Raw genomic sequence first — 24,685 nt, 5'->3', positions numbered from 1 at the left:
ATGGATAGAGGCAACCAAGGAAGCCAAGACCTGGGCAAGGCTGTTGAGGATGAGTTGACATGGTGGTCTCTCATTCATAGGGTCCACATTAGTAAAAGTTTTGTATTGCATGTTCCATAGTAGGTTGTGTAACTGTAGGATCCAGTGTAGTGATGTTGGGGTGTATCATGAGAAGATACAACTTATATAGAATTCCTTACCAATGATAGTTGGTAAGGTGGAATGCAGTCGGAACAGAAGAAGACTACACAATAAATGGATAGAGGCAACCAAGGAAGCCTAGGATGAATCAATACCTGAGCAAGGCTGCTGAGGATGAGGTGACATGGTGGTCTCTCATTCATGGAATCCACATTAGTCAAAGTATTATATTGCATGTTCCATAGTAGGTTGTGTAACTGTGGGATCCACTGTAGTGATGCCAGGATATATCATGAGAAGACATAACTAATTCTTAACAGACAACGATAGCTGGTAAAGTGGAATGCAGTTGGAACAGAAGAAGACTACATAATAAATGGATAGAGGCAACCAAGGAAGCCAAAGCTGAATCAAGACTTGAGCAATACTGCTGAGGATTAGGTGACATGGTGGTCTCTCATTCATAGGGTCCACATTAGTCACTGTGCACCGCCCATGCTTTCTTCTACCTGCATAGTGTGTGTAATAATTGTATATACATGTAATATTACTAATAATATTGAAGTATAGTAGTATAGTACCATACAATACTAATATTGTGCTATGCTAATAATTATAATATATTGTATGTACAATATAATAATAATACAATATAATATAATAATTTTATATTACATGTAATATTATTAATAATATTGCAGCATAGTACAATATAATAATATATAATACTAATATTGTGCCAGGCTAATAATATAATATATTGTATGCACATATATAAATGTCATAAATAAATTATATATATAGATATATAGATTCTTTGTAGACTCCCATTTTCAATGTTTAGGAGAGATTGAGGAGAATGTAAGATAAGGTGCTATTTAAGTATGGGATTTATAACAGGCCAAGATCTTAGTTCGATTTGCAAGAATTCGGGACTATTGGGTTGGAAGATTATTTTATTCTCGTTACTAAAGTTGTTAAACACCAAGAGTTAGGAGTGACTTTTAGGAATTTCCCATTACCAATTTTGTATGCAGATGTCATTTCTGCGTAGAAATTTATGGGAGTTACATAAGACAGCCATGTGTGGGTTGTCTGCTATATATGCAGTTTCTGTGTCCAATAACATACATTTAGAGTTTTAAGAAATCTGCATGTGTAAATATTAGCAAATGAGTTGACTAATTGCAGGTGTGATCCTATTTCCTGCAACAAATTGCTTTGCAATTAGCTATGTGGTAGCATTTCAGAAGCAAGGCAGCTGATGTCCACTTCGATAGGTAAAGAACAAAAACTCCCAGTCATCCTTCATTGTTGCCATAACCTATTACTCTTTCTATATCCTCCATTAGTTCAGATTTGTGGCGTTTCAAAGGGGTTATTCATTAAAATTAATATTAATTGATTGCATCAAATAGCTGGAATACATTTCTGCAAAGGACTCTGTGGTCAAATTTGTTTCATTTGGTAGCAGGCATTAAAGGACAAAAAAGTGTGACAGATTGGTTTTGAAGTATTACATGTGAACGATCAGCATGAACACATTTCTCGACTCCAGCTAGATGTATGAATTAATTACAGGCATATTGCAGACTTTTATGCTTCTCACCAGTTCTCTTCTGTTTTTTTTAAAAAATGCCTATTTCAAGTTGTTGCTCTTTTGTCATGTACAACTTTGAAGACCTTGATATATTGGACATACTTTAGATGTCAGTGCAGTATATACTTTAAATAGCTTGGCTGATATCCAAAGAGTGGTGTAACAGATTCCATATTCTTCTCGAAACATCAGAGAATAACCTAGACCTAAGCTGGGTTGCAGTTAAACATCAAAAAAACCAAGATTATGGCAACAAGAATGACTGACAACTGGGAAATAGAGGGAGAAAACGTGGAGGCAGTGACAGACTTTGTATTCCTAGGCGCAAGATTACTGCAGACGCAGACTGCAGCCAGGAAATCAGGAGACACTTACTTCTTGGGAGGAGAGCAATGTCCAATCTTGATAAAATAATGAAGAGTGGAGACATCACACTGGCAATAAAAATCTGCATAGTTAAAGCAATGGTATTCCCCGTAGTAACCTACGGATGTGAGAGCTGGACCTTAGGGAAGGCTGAGCGAAGGAAGAGAGATGCTTTTGAGTTGTGGTGTTGGAGGAAAGTGCTGGACTGTGAGAAGATCCAACCAGTCCATACTTCAGGAAATAAAGCCTGACTGCTCATTGGAGAGAAGAATAGTAGAGGCCAAGATGAAGTACTTTGGCCACATCATGAGAAGAAAGGAAAACTTAGAGAAGACAATGATGCTGGGGGGAAAGGAAGGAAAAAGGAAGAGGGGCTGACCAAGGGCAAGTTGGATGGATGGTATCCTTGAAGTGACTGGAGCTGGGGGTGGTGACAACCGACAGGGAGCTTTGGCGTGGGCTGGTCCATGAAGTCACAAAGCGTCAGAAATGACTGAACGAATGAACAGCGTTTTTTTTTATATAATTGCACACACACTAACACTGTGAGATATTTTTCAAACCTTCCTCAAAACCTGAAGTTCATTCCTGCCTTGTCTGGTGTTTTTCACTTTTTGGTGGTGATGGTGGTGGGAGCCCAGTATGGTCCCTCGAAAGGCCCCAGGGGAAGAATATTGATCTGCTCATTCTGACCTATGATCAAACCTAGTATTCTGGGTCATGAGAAGAAGACCCCACAAGAACCTCTAATGCTCCCTGGAATATTTCACAGAATTATAGAGCTGGGAGAGACCACAAGGGATATCCGATCCAATCCATTTACCATGCAGGAAAATACAATCAAATCACTCCTGTCAAATGGTCATCTAAACTCTGCTTAAAAACCTCCAGCGATGGACACTCCACTATACTTTGAGGCAGCTTATTCCATGGCTGAACACCTCTTCCCATCAGGAAGTTCTTCCTAATGTTTAGGTGGAAACTCCTTTCCTGCAATTTGAACCCCTTGCTACTTGTAATCTAGTCTCCAATGACCTCATCAGTGGCATGGTTTCTCTATAGCATTGGTTCTCAACCTGTGGGTTCCCAGATGTTTTGGCCAACAACTCCCAGAAATCCCAGGCAGTTTACCAGCTGTTGTGATTTCTGGGAGTTGAAGGTCAAAACATCTGGCCACTCACAGATTGAGAACCACTGCTCTATAGTTTTACGACCGAGTCCGACGGATCCCATCCCATAGCATAGAACTACTTCCAATGCATGCTGCTGTGGCAGCAACATGGGAGGCTTCCTTCGTTCGATTGGAGTCAATGGGGGGAAGTTGGGCTATGGATGCCCCCCTCTGTGGGATGAAATAGAAGGGAAGGAAGGCAATGTGGGCATGGGTTGATGGGTTCCTCACACTGGGTACTGCTAGATTTGCCATGATTCATGGTGATTCTGATGGCCCATCTGATGAGATTGCTAGACTCCAGAACATCAGAAAATAAGCCTGCCTCCTCCTCATTTCACATATTTAAACATGGCTCTCATATGCCCTCTCCTTCTTTTCTTCCAGCTAAACACACCCACATCTGGGTTGTTGTAGGTTTTTCAGGTTGTATGGCCATGTTTCTAGAAGCATTGTCTCCTGACGTTTTGCCTGCATCTATGGCAGGCATCCTCAGAGGCTGTGAGGTCTGTTGGAAACTAGGAAAATTGGGTGCAGGCGAAACATCAGGAGAGAATGTTTCTAGAATATGGCCATACAGCCCGAAAAACCTACAACAACCCAGTGATTCTGGCCGTGAAATCCTTCGACAATATATACCCAGCTCTGTAAGTCATTCATCACAGACTTGGTTCCCAGACTTTTGACTATTTTGGTTACCCTTCTCTAGACATGTTCTAGCTTGTCCATCTTCTTCTTGAATTATTACTATCATTATTATTATTTACGACATTTATATGCCGCCCTCCTCATCCCAAAAGGCTATCTATCTATCTATCTATCTATCTATCTATCTTTCTATCTACACACACACAATATATTATATTATTAGCATAGTACAATATCAATATCAATTATTACTATATTTTATCAGACCATGATATTGTAATATTATTAGTAATATTACATGTAATATAAATATATAATTATAATATCACATTATAATTACCAGTGTACCTGTCCGAACATATCTCCTTCTACGTCCCACCTCGGAGTTTAAGATCCTCTGGGGAGGTCCTGCTCTCGGCCCCACCTTTATCACAAGGGAGACTGGTGGGGACGAGGGACAGGGCCTTCTCGGTGGTGGCCCCTCACCTGTGGAATGCGCCCCCCGGGGAAATTAGATCATCAACATCCCTCCTCTCTTTCAGGAGGAAGTTAAAAACCTGGATATGGGACCAGGCCTTTGGGTAAGCTGGCAGATGGATAAAGGACAATGATGACCAGAGTAGGAAAGGACTTATGATAATGCTGGATGGACTATGGATTTATGAATTGGCGAACGTTGACCACAAGATGATTTTTATTGCTGCTATTGTATTAATTTGATTGTTTTAACTAGTTATAATTGTTGTTGTTATATTGTATTTTGTGAAGTGTTAGGCATCAAATTGTGCCTTTTGTAAGCCGCCCTGCGTCCCCCCTGGGGGGTTGAGAAGGGCGAGGTAGAAGCGCTCGAAATAAATAAACAAATAAATAAATAATAATAATAATAATTATTATTATTATTATTGGGTTGTTGTAGGTTTTTTCGGGCTATATGGCCATGTTTTAGAGGCATTCTCTCCTGAGGTTTCACCTGCATCTATGGCAAGCATCCTCAGAGGTAGTCAGGAGAGAATGCCTCTAGAACATGGCCATATAGCCTGAAAAAACCTACAACAACCCAGTGATTCCAGCCATGAAAGCCTTCAACAATACATTATTATTATTATTATTATTATTATTAGTAGTAGTAGTAGTATATTGCATTACATTATAATATTATAAATTATATTTTTTGGTGCCCAGAACAGGAAACAGGAATCTAGGTGAGGTCTGACCAAAGCAGAAGAGAGTGTGACCATTACTTCCCTTAATCTGGACACTCTACCCGTGTTAATACAGTCTAGAAAGTGGCCCAGAAGAAGAATCGCCTACAATTCCCAACCATGACATTTAAAATGTTATTTAAAATCATCACATTCAATCCGTAGCTTTAAACACTATGTGTGTACATCTGTGTGTATGCAAAGAAATATGTGCCCAAAGCATCCTCACTTTATATGTGGGACAAAGCAACTATGTGCTTGGCTTTGTGCATGCTGGCTCTGACTTCGAAGTTACTCACACCTTGCCTTTGTTTCAGCTCTCAAAGTTTATTTCCTAAAATATTAACTGTGCTACCCGGATTTACCGTGTGTATTCTTTTCCAGTTGCTATCTGTGCATATTTGTTCAGAGGAATTTTGAGCAAATATTATTTTGCTTTGCTTCTTTATCTACCCTCGGAGTGAAGCATAATTTCCCTTAATATATTCAGTCGCATTCCCCCTTTTTGCATTTTATCCCGCACTTTCATTTACTACTTGGCTAATGGTTGCTCAGTTTCACTGACATTTTTATAGCTACTATGACAACATTCTCCTTTTGCATGATACATTCCTAATCGACTGCGATAGCAGCTTTTGTGTTGCCTTCGCTCCTTCTGAACCGTGTTAAGATTCCTTTCAGCCCTCCAACCCAATTTTCAGAGGCAGTTGTGATTACACCTGTTTAAACATTTTCCTAGTGGTTTCATATTTGCACATGAATATGGTGCTGGAGGAAACAATTGATAAAACACTTTTTTGCAATCAGGTGTGAGTCTCCGCCATGACTAGTCTGAAGTTAGCAAGTGTCTCCATCACTTTGCAGCGTTCCAATATCAGGATGGAAACTACTCTTTCCAAAAACGTTCGTTCTGTGATTATACGTGTGTGTGGTAATCTATTATTTTACTTTTCAGTGCTTTTAATTGCCTTCAAAATTATGAATTGTTTGGAGTGAGAAGCGGGGAACCTTTTGAGATTCTATTTTCCAGTTTCTTTATTGTAACAAAGCCATATGAATGCATTTCTCCAGAGTCACTTTGTAGCAAAGCCATACAGCTAATGCAAATTCTCTTTAATGTGGGATTTGTACTGCAACTTAGAGGTGGCAAAATGGCTCAAGAGTCCTCCTTTGTTATTTTCCAACAGTGCTCTTTGTTCAGTATCTAGGAAGCCTACTGAGAAAACCTCTCTCTCATTGCCAGTGAGAGGACCTGCCTAAGTGTTCAGAAAGATCCCAAGGTAGAATCCTCTTGATAGAGATTCCATCTTTGAAATACCACTTTTAGAATGAGGCCATTGATTTCCCATTTTGGAATGTGATCTTAGTAGGTTTTAGGTTCTCATAGATCTTTAGGTATGGAGTTTCAATCATGCAACCCAGCCTGTAGTCCTAGGACAGCGTTTCTCAACCTGGGGGTCGGGACCCCTGGGCGGGGGTCGTGAGGGATGTCAGCGGAGTCACCAAAGACAGTCACAAAACACAGTATTTTCTGTTGGTCATGCGGGTTCTGTGTGGGAAGTGTGGCCCAATACCATTATTGGTGGGGTTCAGAATGCTTTTCGATTGTAGGTGAACTATAAATCCCAGCAACGACAACTTCCAAATGTCAAGTCTATTTTCCCCAAATTCCACCAGTGTTCACATTTGGGCATATTGAGTATTTGTGCCAAGTGTGGTTCGGATCCATCATTGTTTGAGTCCACAGTGCTCTCTGGACGTAGGTGAACTACAACTCCAAAACTCAACGTCAGTGCCCACCAAACCCTTCCAGTATTTTCTATTGGTCATGGGAGTTCTGTGTGCCAAGATTGGTTCAATTCCATCATTGGTGGAGTGCTCTTTTATTGTAGGTTAACTATAAATCCCAGCAACTACAACTCTCAAATGACAAAGTCAATCCCCTCACCAACCCCACCAGTATTCAAATTTGGGCATATCGAGTATTTGTGCCAAATTTGGTCCAGTGAATGAAAATACATCCCACATACCAGATATTTACATTATGATTCATAACAGTAGCAAAATAACAGTTGTGAAGTAGCAACAATTTTTTTTTTATGGTTGGGAGTCACCACAACATGAGGAACTGTATTAAGGGGTCACAGCATTAGAAAGGTTGAGAAACACTGTCCTAGGAGAACTCCTGTTTATGACAAACCATAGTATAGTACTTGAGTGTGCTACAGAATAAAATGGTTTTCAGATCATCATTGGCACTGTTGTTCCCTCATGCACTGAGATCTATTAAACTGAGTGTCTTTGACAGAACTAGCCTTGAACTACTAAATAGCAAGATATCAGCTGGAGAGCCCTCTTGTGTACTACCACCCAGGTGTGGTCAAAAGAGATGTGAGGTTCACTAGAGCGGTGATTCCCCAACTGTGGGCTGTGGCCCACTGGTCCATGGCTCTAGATGATTAAATATAGTTTTCTGTGGGTGATCGGATGGCAACTACTGGATGGCATATATTCTGTATCAGAAACTAGAGCTGATGTGGTCTATCCAGTGCAATTTTCTGAATCAGCACCCCAAATAACCAAACAGAATCTAAAGTTGACGAAAACTGATTTGTAACCCTTTTGGTACCAATGTTGGAGAGTGGTCCCTGGTCAAAATGGTCCCTGGTCAAAAGAAGGTAGGGAACCACTATACTAGAGAGTTATCTTTCACCAAAAAGACAGAATGTTCACATGATATTCTCAGTTTTATAGAAGACCCTCCAGGTCATACTAACTCACTGTCTTGGTAACTAGAAATCTCATTCTTGGTTGCCAAAAATTACACAGCAAAACAGCAAAAACATTGATGTCTTGGTTTATCGATCTGCTCCTGGGGTTATTTGGGGCACTGATTCAGAAAATTGAATTGGATAGACCACATCAGCTTTAGTTTCTTAGATATGGTTATCATGGTTTTCTATGGGCAAGCAGATAAAAACTGGGAGATGTGATATGTACTGTATCTCAAAAACTAGAGCTGATAGGGGAAAACGGATACAATTTTTGGAATCAGAAGGTCAAATATACCTGGAAACAGGGTTGATATTTGAGGCACAAAATGTGTGTGGGCCAGTGTTATCTGTCTTCCATGCCCTCTCCTTCTTGTCTTCCCTGTCTTCATTGCAGCTGGCTAATTATTGGGGAAAGTCCTTGCTTGACATACAGTTCTTGAGAGGGACAAATCAAGATTTATTATGTTGTTACGACCTTTATGTTCAAGCCATTCCATTCAAGCCAGAGAATTTGACGTCCACAACTTTGCCGAGGATGCGGCAAGAAACAAAAGAAATTATTTGGATGCTAGTTATGGAGCTGAATTTATACTGCAGTTTTAATTCTCTTGGTGTCAATTTGGTGTATTGTCTTTAATTAAAGGTCAGCTGAAATTGAACTGCAAACCTCTGGGAGACTTTAAACTGGTCCTTTAAGCTGTAAGGCTGCCCATTAGATATGATCTTTCTCTGCTGAAAATGTTATCCTATGGCTGCGCAATATATGTGCAAGTTAAAATGGGAGTTTTACCCTCCCAAAATTATTAGTGTCATTCAGAAAACTTTCTGTCTTTGTCAACTGAGTTTCAGGTTCTTCAACACGTACTCAATATATATCTTTTAATCATTTAAATGCTGTTGCAAGTTTTCGAGATTTGCTTCTCCATCATCTTGACTTTTTTCAGGAAGTTCGGGGTGGAAGCAAACAACATTCTTTTCTCCTAAACAGGCTGCATTTAGTCTTCAATTCAGCCAGACAGGGTTGTTTCTTCTAAAGAACTAGAGATATTTCCTGGAGAGGTCACAGTTTGGGACTAACACTGAAAAGCCTTGGACTAATCTTGAGCTAATGTTGAAAAATTCAAGTATGGGAAGTGCAGCTCAAGAGGTACAACTAAGCTGTACAAAAGTCTGACTTTTGGCACCATCATTCGGTGCAGAATAATGCGTAGTAACATCTTGACTTACTTGGGCATCATGTGGGGTAGGTTTTGTAGCAAGATATCTCTTAGTTTTCTAGACAAGGAGCTAGCTTACAGAAGTAGAACTGAGCCACAATATTTAACTGAGCAGGGACACTTAAGTACGAGGGTTGTCTGGAAAGTAAGGTTACAAGGCATGTAGCTCTCACGGGGAATTTTCGCAGGGGAAGTTGATATCACTGCTGTGTAGTGGGAAGTCAGAGGAAATGAACGAGCAGTGCCAGTCGTCAGTTGCTCATCAAATGGCGTTGTGGTGAATGTTAGAGATGAGCATCCCCATTCCGTTTCCCTCCAAGTGCGAAGTTCACGTTGTAATACCCTACCTACATGCTAAGGGCATGAACGTCGCTGCAATTCATTGCAAAATCATTTCAGCTTATGGAGGGGACGTAATATCAAGCATGTGACAAAATGGGTATGGAATATATTGTGAGATCATGAAGAAACTTCACAGAGTCATCCAAAACAAACGTCGTAGGATGCTGACGGCAGGAGTCTGTCTCCTTCATGACAATGCACGATCGCACACCGCTCATTTAGCTGGGATGTTTTCAGCCATCCCTCTCACAGCCCCGATCTTGCACCCTGACTATCATCTGTTCACTAAACTGAATGACACACTATTCCTATAACGATGAGGTGAAAATTGAAGTGATGGACTGGCTGAAAAAGGTGCAGGGAAACTTCCATGACACAGGCATCAAAAACTCGTCCCACAGATGACAAAGTGTATTGAACTGAATGATGATTATGTGAAAAAGTTATTGAACCACGCACCCTAACCCTAACCATCATTGGCTGCTCGGGGTGCCACCCTACCTGTAGTGCCACATGATTCCCACTTCTATTTTGGCATTACTGCAGGACCCTGTCCCTCTCCTGTTTGGTTTGGTGCATGCTGGTTAGAAAGCTTGAGTTGGCCACATCTGAATATATCATAGGTGACTGACCTTCTGGCACTTTGAGATCAGCAAAGCAAACTTTTCTGTTTCGTACATCAAGAAACACATATTGGAAGATTTTTTTTTTTATCCGGGTGTTTTATAGCTTGGGTGAGGGTGCTTGCTCTTGGCTCTAACAAGACAGGGCAGAAAGCACAACGTTGCAGTTGTTGGAACAATATAGCTTTGGATCAATCGCTGGTATGTAGTTCTCATTAACCAGAAAGCATGGCCTAACAAGAAAATTGCAACACAGAATTGAAAGACCCGTAGTACAAGTTGAGTATTGCTTATCCAGAATGCTTATGACCAGAAGTGTTTTGGATTTTGGAATACCTCTATTTGCAACTCTTTCCCTTGTATCAATATGCAGCTTTTCCTGACCCCAGAACTGAAAGGAAAGCATTTCTCTTGCCTTTACAACCAGATAGGGTTTCTTATCTCTCTTTTCTTCATTGTGCCTGAGAACTTTGTCTCTGTTTACAAAAGTCTTCCTTTCTGTCTTCACTCAAGATGACAAATCATCCTCAGAAGACATAATAAGTTATCTTAGAGGTGGGACCTTAATCAAAACATGACATTCCTTTAAGTTTCAGCCTGAAGGTTATTTTATACACAATGTGTGCATGAATCAACATTTGTATAGCACCTGAAAGCAAGGATATTACAATCTCAATCACTTGTGTAGATTATTTTGGATTTTTGAGTATGGCTTTTCAGATTTCCGCATATTGGGTGCTCAGTGGGAGCAATGAGTTAAACGATTGTGCTGGCTGAAACACTGACTGAAAGGTCAGCGGTTCGAGTCCAGGGAGCAGGGTGAGCTCTCATCTGTCAGCTCTAGCTTCCCATGTGGGGACATGAGAGAAACCTCCCACAGGATGGTAAAACATCCAGGCATCCCCTGGGCAAAATCCTTGCAGATGGCCAATTCTCTCACACCAAAAGCAACTTGCAATTTCTCAAGTCACTCCTGACACAGAAAAAGATGTGTTTCAGTGCTTAATGACTACAACTAGGAAGATTGGTAGTTTCCCTTGGTTTATACAAGTGAATGTTGCCTCTTGGTTGCAGTGTGAGCTTAGACCAAGAAAAATCCTTTACAATTAAATATATAAGAGAAACTTTCTTAAACCTTTATCTATAGAGATAGGTGCAAACATTCACTTTTCTTGTGGAGGGTAGAAAGTGCTTATCTAGCCAGATACCATTATCTTTTTTGCCGAAAGCATGCTGTACACCCCTTCTGGATCAAGATCATTTCGTAATCAGGAACCTGCAGTGCTGATTTCTGAATTTAGAGCAATCCAAAGAAACCTCTTCATTTTGTTTTCCCCCTTTCTGATACCGTCAATAGGCTTTTATCAGGAAATAATGTCCAGACATTAATTCTCTGTCCATGTTCATTCTCTAGTCCTGCCTGGATTTTGGCGCATGCTTTTCTATGGTTTAGCTCTATGCAACATTTCTTATACCTGCTATTGAATCTGTCCCAGAGACCTATATGCTCTACTAAGTTGAGGTGTCCACATACAGTTTCTTTACATCTCACAAACATGTACACTTCATTGACTGACACTTTTCAAAATGCAGTCGGGATGTGAAGGTAAGAGGCCATTGCATGCATCATTTGCATTTCTGCCCATAGCAAGCGCTTGGAAGTCCCGCGCCCACTTTTGAGATGGAGGCTGCGAAGGAAATTGCAATGGTGCTTTTCAGAGGTCTCCTTCCTTAACCCGGTTGCTCCTGCATGCCTTTACTGGTTCTGATTTGAAATCACCCATGACCAGCTCCTTGCCTTGTGGGGAGGAGTTGAGTGTCTCTGCCTCCTGTCTCCTGTAGGTGCAGCCCCAGCCCCAAATGGTGAGGTCTTGCATTCTTTTCCAGCTCCTGGATTACTGGAGAGGAGGATTATGAAAAATGCTATTACAGGTAGGAGATGCAGTACGGTCTTCATGTTTAAAAGAGCTTCAAATTGTTTCCCTCTGCCCTTTAAAACCCAGAAAAGCCCTCTATTTTGAATGAAGAGGGTGCTTTTTAATGAAATCCTCAAAATGTCAAGATATGCATCCCATTTGATTTTGGAAGCTAAGAAAGAAATTTATTTTTATTTATTTCGGGTACTTTTACCCCGCCCTTCTCAACCCCCGAGGGGGGACTCAGGGTGGCTTACAAAAAGGCACAATTCGATGCCTGTACAAAATACACATAATGTACAAAACCATAGGACTTTGAGATCTTCCGGGGAGGCCCTGCTCTCAATCCCGCCAGCTTCACAAGCATGGCTGGTGGGGACGAGACATAGGGCCTTCTCGGTGGTGGCTCCCCGGCTGTGGAACGCCCTTCCTACAGACATTAGATTAGCGCCATCTATAATGGTATTCCGCAAAAAAGTAAAGACCTGGTTATTTGCGCAGGCGTTTGAATCATTAGTGCAATGATTGGTGATGACATAGGAATGGAACAATGGATGACGAATCTGGATCGTGTTTTTAGTGATGAGACGCTAGTAAATGGTTATTATAGCACTTGTGTATTAACTGTATATTAAATTAGGTTGTTAACTGTTTTATATTGGTGTATTGAAATTTTGCTGTTTTTTGTGTGTTGTGAACCGCGGTGAGTCGCCTCCGGGCTGAGAACTGCGGTATAGAAGCAAAGTAAATAAATAAATAAAATAAATAGTTAAAACAATTATCACAGTTAAAAACAATCAAAACAATCAATATATAACACATCAATAAAACTATTCTCATGCTCAGCGTTCGTCTTTCAGAGTTCCATAATTCCATTCCATTAGTCCATTCCTGTCCATTGTCAAAGTCCTTTCTTTATCTGCCAGATTGTTCGAATGCCTGGTCCCAAATCCATGTTTTCAATTTTTTCATAAAGGAGAGGAATTCACTCCCCGGGGAGTGAATTCCACAGGCAGGGGCCACCATTGAGAAGGCCCTGCTCTTCGTCCCTGCCAACCTCACTTGTGATAGAGGCAGGGTTGAGAGCAGGGCCTCCCCAGAAGATCTTAGACTCCAGGGTGGGATGTAGAGGGAGATCCATTCGGACAGATACACTGGGCCGGAACCATATAGAAAGCCCTAGTCAATACTCAGATGGGAAGCCACCAATAAATATCAGGTGCTATAGGCTATGTTACTACTACTACTCCTATTTTTATTTATTTCGTATCATAAATTAGTATAAAACTCATAAAAATAGAAGGAGTGCAGACTGCTAAATATCTTTTGACCAAAAATGGGCAACAGCAATGGCATTGTCTGTAACCTCCAACAATTCTTCCTCTGTACATGAGGCAGGGATAGTGGACAAGCATACAGATGCAGAGTTGTCTGTTCTGCTCCACAGTCACACAAGGTGTGGGATTCTTTTAGGTAGTGCCATTATTCCAGGTTGCTTTTTGATCTGCCCTCTCCACTTCTGAGTCAGTTCAGTGACTTCCAAGTTGGCCATTCTTGGTTTGCGTCTGGAGGAAGACCCTCATGGGGGACCATCCGGTTGGGATTTCCTGGTGTAACTACTACTACTACTACTACTACTGTTGGTACTGTTCCATTATCTGGGTGGAGGCCATGAGTAGGTCCTAGAGAGAGAAGGACAGTCCATTTTATGGGAGTGGAGGGTGTTGTTGTACTCCAGAGCAGGAATACCTCTAACCTTAAACATTACACCAGGTTGGTAAAATCAGCAAGCAGTTTATTGAAGAATATTTGTATTTCTTAAGGCCTTTGGCAGGCCCGTAGTCAGGATCTCGTTTCGGGGGGGGGGGGGGCTGAATTTTTTTCAGGGGGGGGGTTTCAGGGGGGCCTGAGTTTCGGGGGGGGGGGGGGCTGAGTCTGAGTGAAAGAGGGTCTACCCTAGCAAACCTTTTGCATCATTACCCCAATACCCCCATGCATATGGGATATACTGAGTATGGTGATCAGATCATGATATGAATAAACATAACAGTTTAAATAATGTACCAGTAAGGCCTTTTCGCGAACCACCATGAGAATTTCGGGGGGGGGGGGGGGGGCTGAAGCCCCTCAAGCCCCCCCCCCCCCCCCCCCCCGCTACATGCCTGGCCTTTGGCGACCCCTCTGACATCCCCTCGCGACCCTTTCAGGGGTCCCGACTCCCAGGTTGAGAAACGCTGATGTAGAGTCTTAAACTGTGGATCATGACCCCATTTGGGGTCCCCCAACCTAATTTGGGGGTCATGAAGCTCTAAGGGCTTCAGACTAGAACATCATCTCTTTTATCTTTGGTAGTTTGGGTTGTATCCTGCTCTCACTTCTTAGTAAATGATCCCATGTTGTGGTCCAAGCCAAAAGGTATCTGATGGTACCAAAGCACACCTTAATCAACAATTACATAACAAAATATCACTCTGTTGCATTTTTCCAGACGATTGATCAAAAAAAAAATCAGCTTATTCCCCCCAACTGTTAATGCATCTTTTAAAAGCCACTAATTACTTATATACCCAATAGTAAGAAATGTTTAAAATATACAGCCCAGCAGTTAAATATGTTAATAGGGAATTATTAAAGTGAAGTGTGGATTCTTGTCATGAGCTTTAATAGTTCCTCTAAATCTGTTTTGATTTATGGAGTCAATGTGGGAGGCATTAATATCTGCTGTCACTGCCTGTAACGCTCACAGATTTTCCAGGTTTCAACTTATGGTCCACTTGGAGCCGTTAGTGTCGAATGGTGCAGTGAGGGCCTCGCACTTGAGAGCCAAGCCTTATGTGCCAAACCTTCTTATAAAACCATTGGTTACAAGATTTGGGGGGGACGGGACCCTAACTGCACCTGCAGTACAACCTGTCTGGGGGTGAGGATGGGAATGTAAGCACAAACCAGGGATTTTGTCAAATATCTTAAACATTTTCCCCGTCCAACTGAAAGATTTAGTGGCTCAAACTCTCATCAATAGAAGGACCTCAGCCCTTTTACACTGGAGAGACATTGGAACTAGAATACGCTGTGTTTGGAAATTCCATTCGAGACATTTCCCAAATCTTTCCAGAAAATATATGCTTGGGAGGGACTCAGGTCTGCCAGGTTTGAGGCAATAAGAGACAGTTGCTCCAAGCACTGACTAATTTCTCTTGCACATCTACGCCTGTTTTAGAAAAAAAACAAAACACCCTCTGTTCTTAATTTCTACATCACCCACATCAAAGAAAAGATATGTACAGAAGCATATTCAACATAAAGTGGAGCTGAAGCATGCCATTTGGTTTTTGGAAGCCCAGTAGTCTTATATTTTTTGCCTTTTAAGTAACCATAGAAAATATTGGTTAATAGAGGAATTGGAATCATAGAATCATATAGTTCAGTGTTTCTCAACCTGGGGGTCGGGACCCCTGAGAGGGTCATGAGGGGTGTCAGAGGGGTCGCCAAAGACCATCAGAAACCACAGTATTTTCTGTTGGTCATGGGGGTTCTGTGTGGGAAGTTTGGCTCAATTCTATCGTTGGTGGGGTTCAAAATGCTCTTTGATTGAAGGTTAACTATAAATCCCAGCAACTATAACTCCCAAATGTCAATGTCTATTTTCCCAAAAATCCACCAGTGTTTGCATTTGGGCATAGTGAGCATTCGTGCCAAGTTTGGTCCAGATCCATCATTGTTTGAGTCCACAGTGCTCTATTGATGATGGTGAACTACAACTCCACACAACTCAAGATCAATGCCAACCAAACCCTTCCAGTATTTTCTGTTGGTTCTGTGTGCCAAGTTTGGTTCAGTTCAATTGTTGGTGGAGTTCAGAATGTTCTTTGATTGTAAGTGAACTATAAAACCCAGCAATTACAACTCCCAAATGACAAAATCAATCCCCCCCCCCCCCAACCCCACCAGTATTCAAATTTGAGCGTATCGGGTATTTGTGCCAAATTTAATCCAGTGAATGAAAATATATCCTGCATATCAGATATTTACATTGCAATTAGTAACAGTAGCAAAATTATAATTATGAAGTAGCAATGAAAATAATGTTATGGTTGGGGGTCACCACAACAGGAGTAACTGTATTAAAGGGTCGCGGCATTAGGAAGGTTGAGAACCATTGATCTAGTTGGAGGAGACCCCAAGGGCTATCCAGTCCAATAAGAAAAAGAAGGAGGAGGAGGAGGAGGAGGAGGAGGAGGCATGGAAGCAATGAGTGAAGGAAGGAAGAAAAGAGGTAGAGAAGCAAGAAAGGAGAGAAAGGGGAAAAGAAGCAGTGGGGATGGAAAGAAATGGGAAGAGAAAGAAGGAAGGAAAGAAGAAAGGAAAGGGAGCGAAGGAAGAAGAGAAAGAAAGAGAAAGAGGGAGGGAAGGAAAGACAAAAGGAAGGATGGAAGCAAAAAGCAAAGGAAGGAAGGAAAGAGGCAGAGAAGGAAGAAAGAGAAAGGGAAGGAAAAGAAAAAGTGAGGAAGAAAAAAGGTAGAGAAGGAAGGAAGGAGAGAAAGAAAGAAGAAAAGGGAAGGAGGGAAAGAAGGAGAGAAAGAGGGAGGGAAGGTTGGCCGCAGCAACGCGTGGCGGGTACAGCTAGTTTCAAAATAAAAATAGATACCAATAAAATGACATTAACTCTGATGAAACCATTATTCTAACCTTCCTCAATGTAAATGTGCTTCCGTATCCTTCCAATAATAATAAAGAGAATAAAATAATATAAAAATAACAATAATAGAGTAAAATAATGGAAATGTAATAATAATAGTAATGGGTTTGGACTGGATGGCCCATGAGGTCTCTGTGATTCTATCTGATGAGCAACTTGACTTTTGCTAGTGCAGCCTGGGAGTTGTGAGCCACAAAAAGTTCTTTGCACCACCAAACTCTCCAGTCATGCTCTCCGTATCATTCTGGATTTGTTTCCTATGCAACAGCGCCGGAATATTTTGTTTCAGTTCCTGTTTGGAACGTTTCTCTGCTCTGTCTCTTGCTCTGTCTCCGCCAAGCTGGCGGTACCCGAAGGTTGACTTCCTGTACAGATGATGTCAAGACGCCTGTGCGATATTTTTTTCCCTCCTCTGCAGCCATTGGGAGATAAAAGCCAGGACACTGGGGATTATAAAGAGGGAGCCAAATTATATTTATAATATCGAAGTGGAGTGCATTTGTGGTTTCGCTGTCCTCTAGGGTTTTTCATAAGTAGAAAAACATGAATTAGCATTTTCCATTTCCATATATTGACTGGAAACATTGCCTCCTCTCAATTAAGACCTATAGCTTTTGGGATGTATGCAACAATTTTATAAAATATTTACAACCCGATTTGCATTTTACATGGTATTGCTGCTACTATTTCTTTTCTTCTTCTGTTTTTTTCCCTCCTCTCCCTTCTCTTCATATTTGCAGGAAAAGCTTAGGCCTAGGAGAGGAAATGCGTTTTGTGTGCCGGGTGGGGAAATAAATCTAAAAATGGACTCACTAGCAATGAGCTCCCGAAAACTTCCACTGTTGATTGTGGTCTCGAGTAATTATTGCAGGTCGATTTTGGCCAACCGCATATTTTGTTATATCATCTTTAAAGGCTGTGCTCCCTATGGAAGGCTATTACTTCTCCCCCTTTTAAAACTGGCTCTGGAAAAGACCCCTTTGCAGCTTTGTGTTAGCAAGATAAGTGGAGCACTTCGTTTTCCGCTTTCTCTCCCCTCCTCCCCTGAATGTAAATGCGTGTTGTAAAGAACATAGCTATTTCCTGGATAATTTGCAGTTGTATATTTTATGTTAATTTCACCGAAAATATTGCACCCCTGCCAGGTTTAGTAGGGGCTCACTGTGATATGAATAATTTCTAGCAAATCATTTTTTTTCCTCATTTAAGATTTGGCACCTTTTAAAGATTTTAATAATAGCAACAAGGAAGAAGATTTAGAACAAGCAATGATGGTGTAGCCAAAGAGAGAGAGAGAGAGAGAGAGAGAGAGAGAGAGAGGCACGTAGAGAGTGAATGTAAACTAGCAAGAATAATTACACGGCAAACATTTTTCCACAGATGTTTTTTTTTCCCCTTGTAATGTAATACCTATTTACTAAACTGTTTATTTTAGGTCCTTGGTTCACAATAAAATATTTATATTTGCTTTGCTGGAGGAAAGAAATATTGACAAACTACTATTGAGATTTTAAAAAGACGATTGGTGTTTTGCTTCCTCGGCGGCACAGGCGGTTGACGTCTCTCCCTTTCCCCTCCCCTCCCAATACTCTCCCTATGGCTTATGTCTGCTTAGATCAATGGTTCCCAACCTTCCTAATGCCACGACCCCTTAATACAATTTCTCATGTTGTGGAGACCCCCAACCATTATATTATTTTCGTTGCTACTTCACAACTGTAATTTTGCTACTCAATCATAAAGTCAAAATCTGATATGCAGGATGTATTTTCATTCACTCGACCATATTTTGCACAAATGCCCGGTACACCCAAATCTGAATACAGGTAGGGTTGGGGATTGTGGTTGCTGGGATTCACCTACAATCAAAGAGCATTCTGAACTCCACCAACGATGGAATTGAACCAAACTTGGCAGACAGAACTCCCATGACCAACAGAAAATACTGCAATGGTTTGGTGGTCATTGAGCATTCTTACAGAGCCAGTGGTAGCAAAAACACAGGTGGATTTTCAGTATTTAAGCCCTTCATAATGTGCCTAAAGGTATATTATTTTAGAAATATTAACCTAGGGGATTAGCTGGTATTTAAATATGTATCTATTTACAGATATAGATGCATTGGTTCTGTGGAGAGACAAACGTCCTTTGTCAGCTTCTCCCTTCTTCCATAATGACCACCTTTTGTCTACAGCAGTGTTTCTCAACCTTCCTAGTGCCACGAACTCTTAATATAGTTCCTCATGTTGTGGTGACCCCCAACCATATAATTATTTCTGTTTCTACTTCATAACTGTAATTTTGCTACTGTTATGAATCTTCATGTAAATATCTGATATGCAGGGTGTATTTTCATTCACTGGACCAACTTTGGCACAAATACCCGATATGCCGAAATTTGAATACTGGTGGGTTTGGGAGGGGATTGATTTTGTCATTTGGGAGTTGGACTTGATGAGATTTAAGGTTCACCTACAATCAAAGAGCATTCTGAACTTCACCAAAAATGGAATTGAACCAAACTTGGTTCGCTCCTGATACGATAGATATTTTAGAAAAGAAGTCTGCTGAACGTATCCACTGAACTCCATTTAGGGCAGCGTTTCTCGACCTGGGAGTCAGGACCCTGGGGGCGGGGGGTCACAAGGGGGCGTTAGAGGGGTCGCCAAAAACCATCAGAAAACATAGTATATTCTGTTGGTCATGGGGGTTCTGTGTGCCAAGTTTGGCCCAATTCTATTGTTGGTGAAGTTCAGAATACTCTTTGATTGTAGGTGAACTATAGATCCCAATAACTACAACTCCCAAATGTCAAGCTCTATTTTCCCCAAACTCCACCAGTGTTCACATTTGCACATATTGAGTATTTGTGCCAAGTTTGGTCCAGATCCATCATTGTTTGAGTCCACATGAACTCTGGATGTAGGTGAACTACAACTCCAAACTCAAGGTCAACTCACAAATTAATCCCCCCCACACACAACCCCCACAACCCCACCAGTATTCAGATTTGGGCATATTGGGTATTTGTGTCCAGTTTGGTCCGGTAAATGAAAATACATTCTGCATATCAGATATTTACATGATGATTCATAACTGTAACAAAATTACAGTTATGAAGTAGCAACAAAAATAATGGTATGGTTGGGGGTCACCACAACATGAGGAAGTATACCAAGGGGTCACGGCATTAGGAAGGTTGAGAAACACTAATTTAGGGCATATTGCCCGATTTCTGCCTCGTCACCAGGTTAGGGCTTTCATCACACATGGTGGATGTGTTGGGAGGTTACCTGTTGTTGCGGCAGTTCTTCAGTTAACAACGATTCTCATAAAAAGCTTCTTTTTACAAATCCCAACCCACCCTCTTTCCCCTTGCCCTGTATTTACTACCATTTTTGTTAGCATTTATTGGCATTATGGGGATGGAAAGACTGACTCTCATCTTGTGTTTTCAAAATACGCTTCTGCACCATTGAGAACGTGCTTCCGCCCACTACTTAAAAGGCACATCCACAAAGACGTTGGACTTGCTGTAACTGTTGCCAACGTTGGTTAGCAGTTGACGTTTACCCTCTGGTTGGTGGGAGGCTGGGATTCCTGATGCAAATTAATATGCGGTTCCTACGTGTAAATTGGCTCTTAGAAAAGTAAATTAGCCCACTTCCTTCCGTGATTCCTCTTTAAAGGCCTTTTATCACATTAGAAATCATTATCCTCAGCAGTAATTTTTTAAAAAGCCAGCCTGAGCTCTGCCCTTCATTACAGAGGCAGCTTAAACGGGGGAGAACCCAGCCCTGTTACCTTTGTGCAAAGAATCAATTTGCAATCGAAAATAAATCCTATTGAGATGCCCATAGCTTTCCTTGTAAGGTGTGGGTCAGAACTTTCTCCTGGGAGGTCAGTTGTGACTCGGACTTAATGAAGTTTTGCGCCTCGTGCAAAGACCAAAGAGAGAAAGGAAACTGAAATAGAATTAAATGATTCTATGATTCTAAATTATCCAGATTTTAACCAATGCGTCTTAAACGTTTGCATCATGAAAGGGATCGGGAAATCCTTCCTTTCATAGACAAATGTATAGCATATCTAGAACTCTTTGGGAAAATCAGATTACTTCTTGACATAGAATCATAGAATCCTAGAGGTGGAAGAGACCTCATGGGTCATCCAGTCCAATCCCATTCTGCCAAGAAGCAGGAATATTGCATTCAAAGCACCCCTGACAGATGGCCATCCAGCCTCTGTTTAAAAGCTTCCAAGGAAGGAGCCTCCAGCACACTCCAGGGCAGAGAGTTCCACTGCTGAACAGCTCTCACAATCAGGAAGTTCTTCCTCATGTTCAGATGGAATCTCCTTTCTTGTAGCTTGAAGCCATTGTTCCGTGTCCTAGTCTCCAGGGAAGCAGAGAACAAGCTTGCTCCCTCCTCCCTAAGACTTCCGCTCACATATTTATACATGGCTATCATATCTGCTCTCAGCCTTCTCTTCTTCAGGCTAAACATGCCCAGCTCTTTAAGCCGCTCCTCATAGGGCTTGTTCTCCAGATCCTTGATCATTTTAGTCACCCTCCTCTGGACACTTTTCAGCTTGTTAATATCTCTTTTCAAATGTGGTGCCCAGAATTGGGCAAAATACTGCCCTTTGATCTTTGTTACAGCCCAAGCTACAGATACAAACCTGGCAAATATCAAAAAGTTATATCACGTAGAATTATTTTTTATTATTTGCAGTATTTATATTCCTCCCTTCTCACCCCGCAGGGGACTCAGGGCGGATTACAATGTACATGGCAAACATTCAGTGCCATAAACACTCAACATATATACAGACACAGAGGCATTTTAACATTCCAGCTTTTTCTTGAGGATATTCTGGCCACCAGGGGAGCTGTCCCTTCACCGACCATTTGTAGCACTGATGGAGTACTTCCTTATTCTTTGCATGCTTGCTGGAGATTTTTATGGCCTCGTAAATTAGTCAAATTTGCTTCCCCACATAAGCGGTAACTAAATTTCCTACTTGACAGATGCAACTGTCTTTCGGGTTGCAAAGGTCAACAGCAAGTTACACAAATTTGGCCGGAAGCTCACTCTGACCTGGGCTGGCTTCAAACTCATGATCTTTCGGTCAGTAATGATCTTAATGCAGCTGACTCCCAGCCAGCTGCACCGTAGTCCCGGTGAATAGGCTCTCCTTTTACCTTACTTAGGTGATCCTTCGTTGCCCGAGGATGATGGTCCTCCAAGTCTAGGGTCTTGGCGGTGGGTCGGTAGGTGGCTGTGGGAGGACATAATCCGCATGTTCTCCCACAGTGAGGACATCGGTTTCCAGGTGGAAGGTGGTCCTGATCAGGGTTGGCTTGACACATCATCCTCTTGGCACATTTCTCCCTTTTTCCCTCCATTCGTACCTCTTCAAATTCTGCAGCATTGCAGGTCACAGCTGACCTCCAGTTAGAGCGCTCAAGGGCCAGGGCCTCCTAGTTTTCAGTGTCTATGCCACAGTTTTTAAGGTTGGCTTTAAGCCCATCTTTAAATCTCTTTTCCTGTCTACCAACATTACGTTTCCCGTTCTTGAGTTCGGAGTAGAGCAACTGCTTTGGGAGACGGTGATTGGTGATCTACTTTCCCCACAGCTTTCTCAATGACATCAAATAGGGAAGTGAACACAGATTCAGGTCAGGGCCATGGCTGGTACAGATGGTAGAAAGGTTTCAGTTACTCTAGAAGAGCCCTTCGCCTGCTATGATCCCGACTCTCCCCACATCTATGCAGTTGATGTGAAATGTCGTATTTGGTTTAAAGCTTAGGCATGAATGTTGTATGAGTCAGTGAGCTGGGTGCCAGATTCCCTTGTAGAATCTTTGGAAAATGTAATATGACAAGACTACAGAATATTTTGCCTGTAACCATGAACTATAGCTCACCAAACAACAGAAGTTGATGTCAGAGATTACAGTCAGGTGTTCAGTATTGTCTGGCATCTGCCAAGGTTGGCAAAGGAGCCCACTTATGTTGACCCTTCAAACCCATCATTTACTTTTTCACAAATGCAAGATACTCCACTTAGGCAGAAAAACACAAAGATACAGAATGGGGGACACATGGCTTGAGAGTAGTACGTATGAAAAAGATCTTGGAGTCCTCGTGGACAAGTAAAACATGAGCCAACAATGTGATGCGGCGGCAAAAAAAGTCAATGGGATTTTGGCCTGCATCAATAGGAGTCTAGTGTCAAGATCCAGGGAAGTCATGCTACCCCTCTATTCTACCTTGGTTAGACCACATCTGGAATACTGTGTCCAATTCAGTCATCCAGTCCAACCCCATTCTGCCAAGATGCAGGAAAATTGCAAAGCACCCCTGACAGATGGTCACTGAGCCTCTGCTTAAAAGCCTCCAAAGAAGGAGCCTTCACCAGACTTCGGAGCAGAGAGTTCCACTGCTGAACAGCTCTCACAATGAGAAAGTTCTTCCTAATGTTCAGATGGAATCTCCTTTCTTGTTGTTTGAAGCAATTGTTCCATTGCATCCTAGTCTCCAGGGCAGCAGAAAACAAGCTTGCTCCCTCCTGCCTATGACTACCTCTCACATACTTATACATGGCTATCATGTCTCCTCTCAGCCTTCTCTTCTGAAGGCTAAACATGCCCAGCTCTTTAAACTGCTCCTCAAAGGGCTTGTTCTCCAGACCCTTGATCATTTTAGTCGCCCTCCTCTGGACACATTCCAGCTTGTCAACATCTCCCTTCAATTGTGGTGCCCAGAATTGGACACAGTATGGTTCCAGATGTGGTCTAACCAAGGCAGAATAGAGAGGAAGCATGGCTTTTAACCCACCCCAGCTTGTCTTTCATGTGTTGGCTTTGCTTGTATTTTGCTGTTTAGGTCAAAAGCCATCTCAGGTTTGGTGCTTTGGAAAAAGGAAGTGCTGAAGTTGAAGTAACCCAAATTTAGTCCGTCTTCTCCCTGCCAAAAGTGCCATCACAGCATCACATGTGCCATCACAGCAGCTGGACTTCATTAAGCCCTGGTGTTAATTATTAGAAGACTGAAGATTTAGTGTGCAAACAAAAGCAATAGGGGTAGCTCTTGGAGAAGGTCACCTTGAACTCTGGGCATCCAGAGCCAGGAAAAAAACCCACAAAAATAAAAACAAGCAAGGATTGATAGTTGAGCCTTTCTGGCCCCATGTTTAGCTCTTAAAATGGTGAAAGAGAGCAATGACCAGACGATGAGAATTATTTTTGCCGTCGATTGGTTTTCTGATTAGCGGGGCATGAGGTCTAGGCGGATGGCATGGAGGATTGTTCCAATCTGTCTTGGATCCATGCGAGTGGAAGGCATTAATATTGTGTTTTTTCCGCTGTAATGTGTCCGAGAATTCCTTCATTTTATTCTCTTGAGCCCCCCCCCCCCCCCCCCCCCCCGGCTACACACAGTGCCGTTTGAGGAGGAATTATTAATAGCTTCATATACCGCATCCAGTATTCTATTGTGGAAATCGGTTAGGAATCTGTATATCTAAAGGGGAAATATTTAAAGGGCAAGGTGGGGAAGGAAACTGATCAATGTTATGGAGAACTACATGGTAATGACTGTATCTCTCTCCATGAACCAGCCCGAGCTCTTCGATCTTCGGGGGAGGCCGTCCTTTTGCCCCTGCCATTATCACAGGCCCGTCTTGTTGGTACAAGAGAGAGCCTTCTCCTCTGTGGCCCCCCGACTCTGGAACTCGTTGCCCAGTGAGATTAGGAAAGCCCCCACCCTAGAAACCTACAAGAAGGACCTCCAAACCTGGCTTTTCCGTTGCGCTTTTGGAGAGTAGCCATATAGAATCATAGAATCATAGAATCAAAGAGTTGGAAGAGACCTCATGGGCCATCCAGTCCAACCCCCTGCCAAGAAGCAGGAATATTGCATTCAAATCACCCCTGACAAATGGCCATCCAGCCTCTGCTTAAAAGCTTCCAAAGAAGGAGCC

The 24,685-nt window shown here is 42.0% G+C and overlaps 1 protein-coding gene across 3 annotated transcripts in view; it reads left to right on the top strand.

Moving 5' to 3' along the window:
* ZNF423 (zinc finger protein 423) overlaps window positions 1-24,685 on the top strand; it is a 484,624-nt gene that overhangs the window by 300,548 nt on the left and 159,391 nt on the right. For 2 of the 3 annotated variants that reach the window (XM_060787886.2, XM_060787888.2), the window contains one exon: window positions 11,927-12,016. The exons of the other annotated variant lie outside the window; for it this stretch is intronic. In XM_060787886.2, coding sequence (XP_060643869.2) covers window positions 11,927-12,016 — 90 coding nt within the window. The remainder of the gene's footprint in view (window positions 1-11,926; window positions 12,017-24,685) is intronic. 3 annotated transcript variants of the gene reach the window in all.

The sequence above is a fragment of the Anolis sagrei genome, chromosome 8 (genome assembly GCF_037176765.1).
Source record: "Anolis sagrei isolate rAnoSag1 chromosome 8, rAnoSag1.mat, whole genome shotgun sequence".
Classification (NCBI taxonomy): Eukaryota; Metazoa; Chordata; class Lepidosauria; order Squamata; family Dactyloidae; genus Anolis; species Anolis sagrei.
Note: the sequence above shows the minus strand (reverse complement) of the source record. Positions and strands in the feature narration are given on the sequence as shown.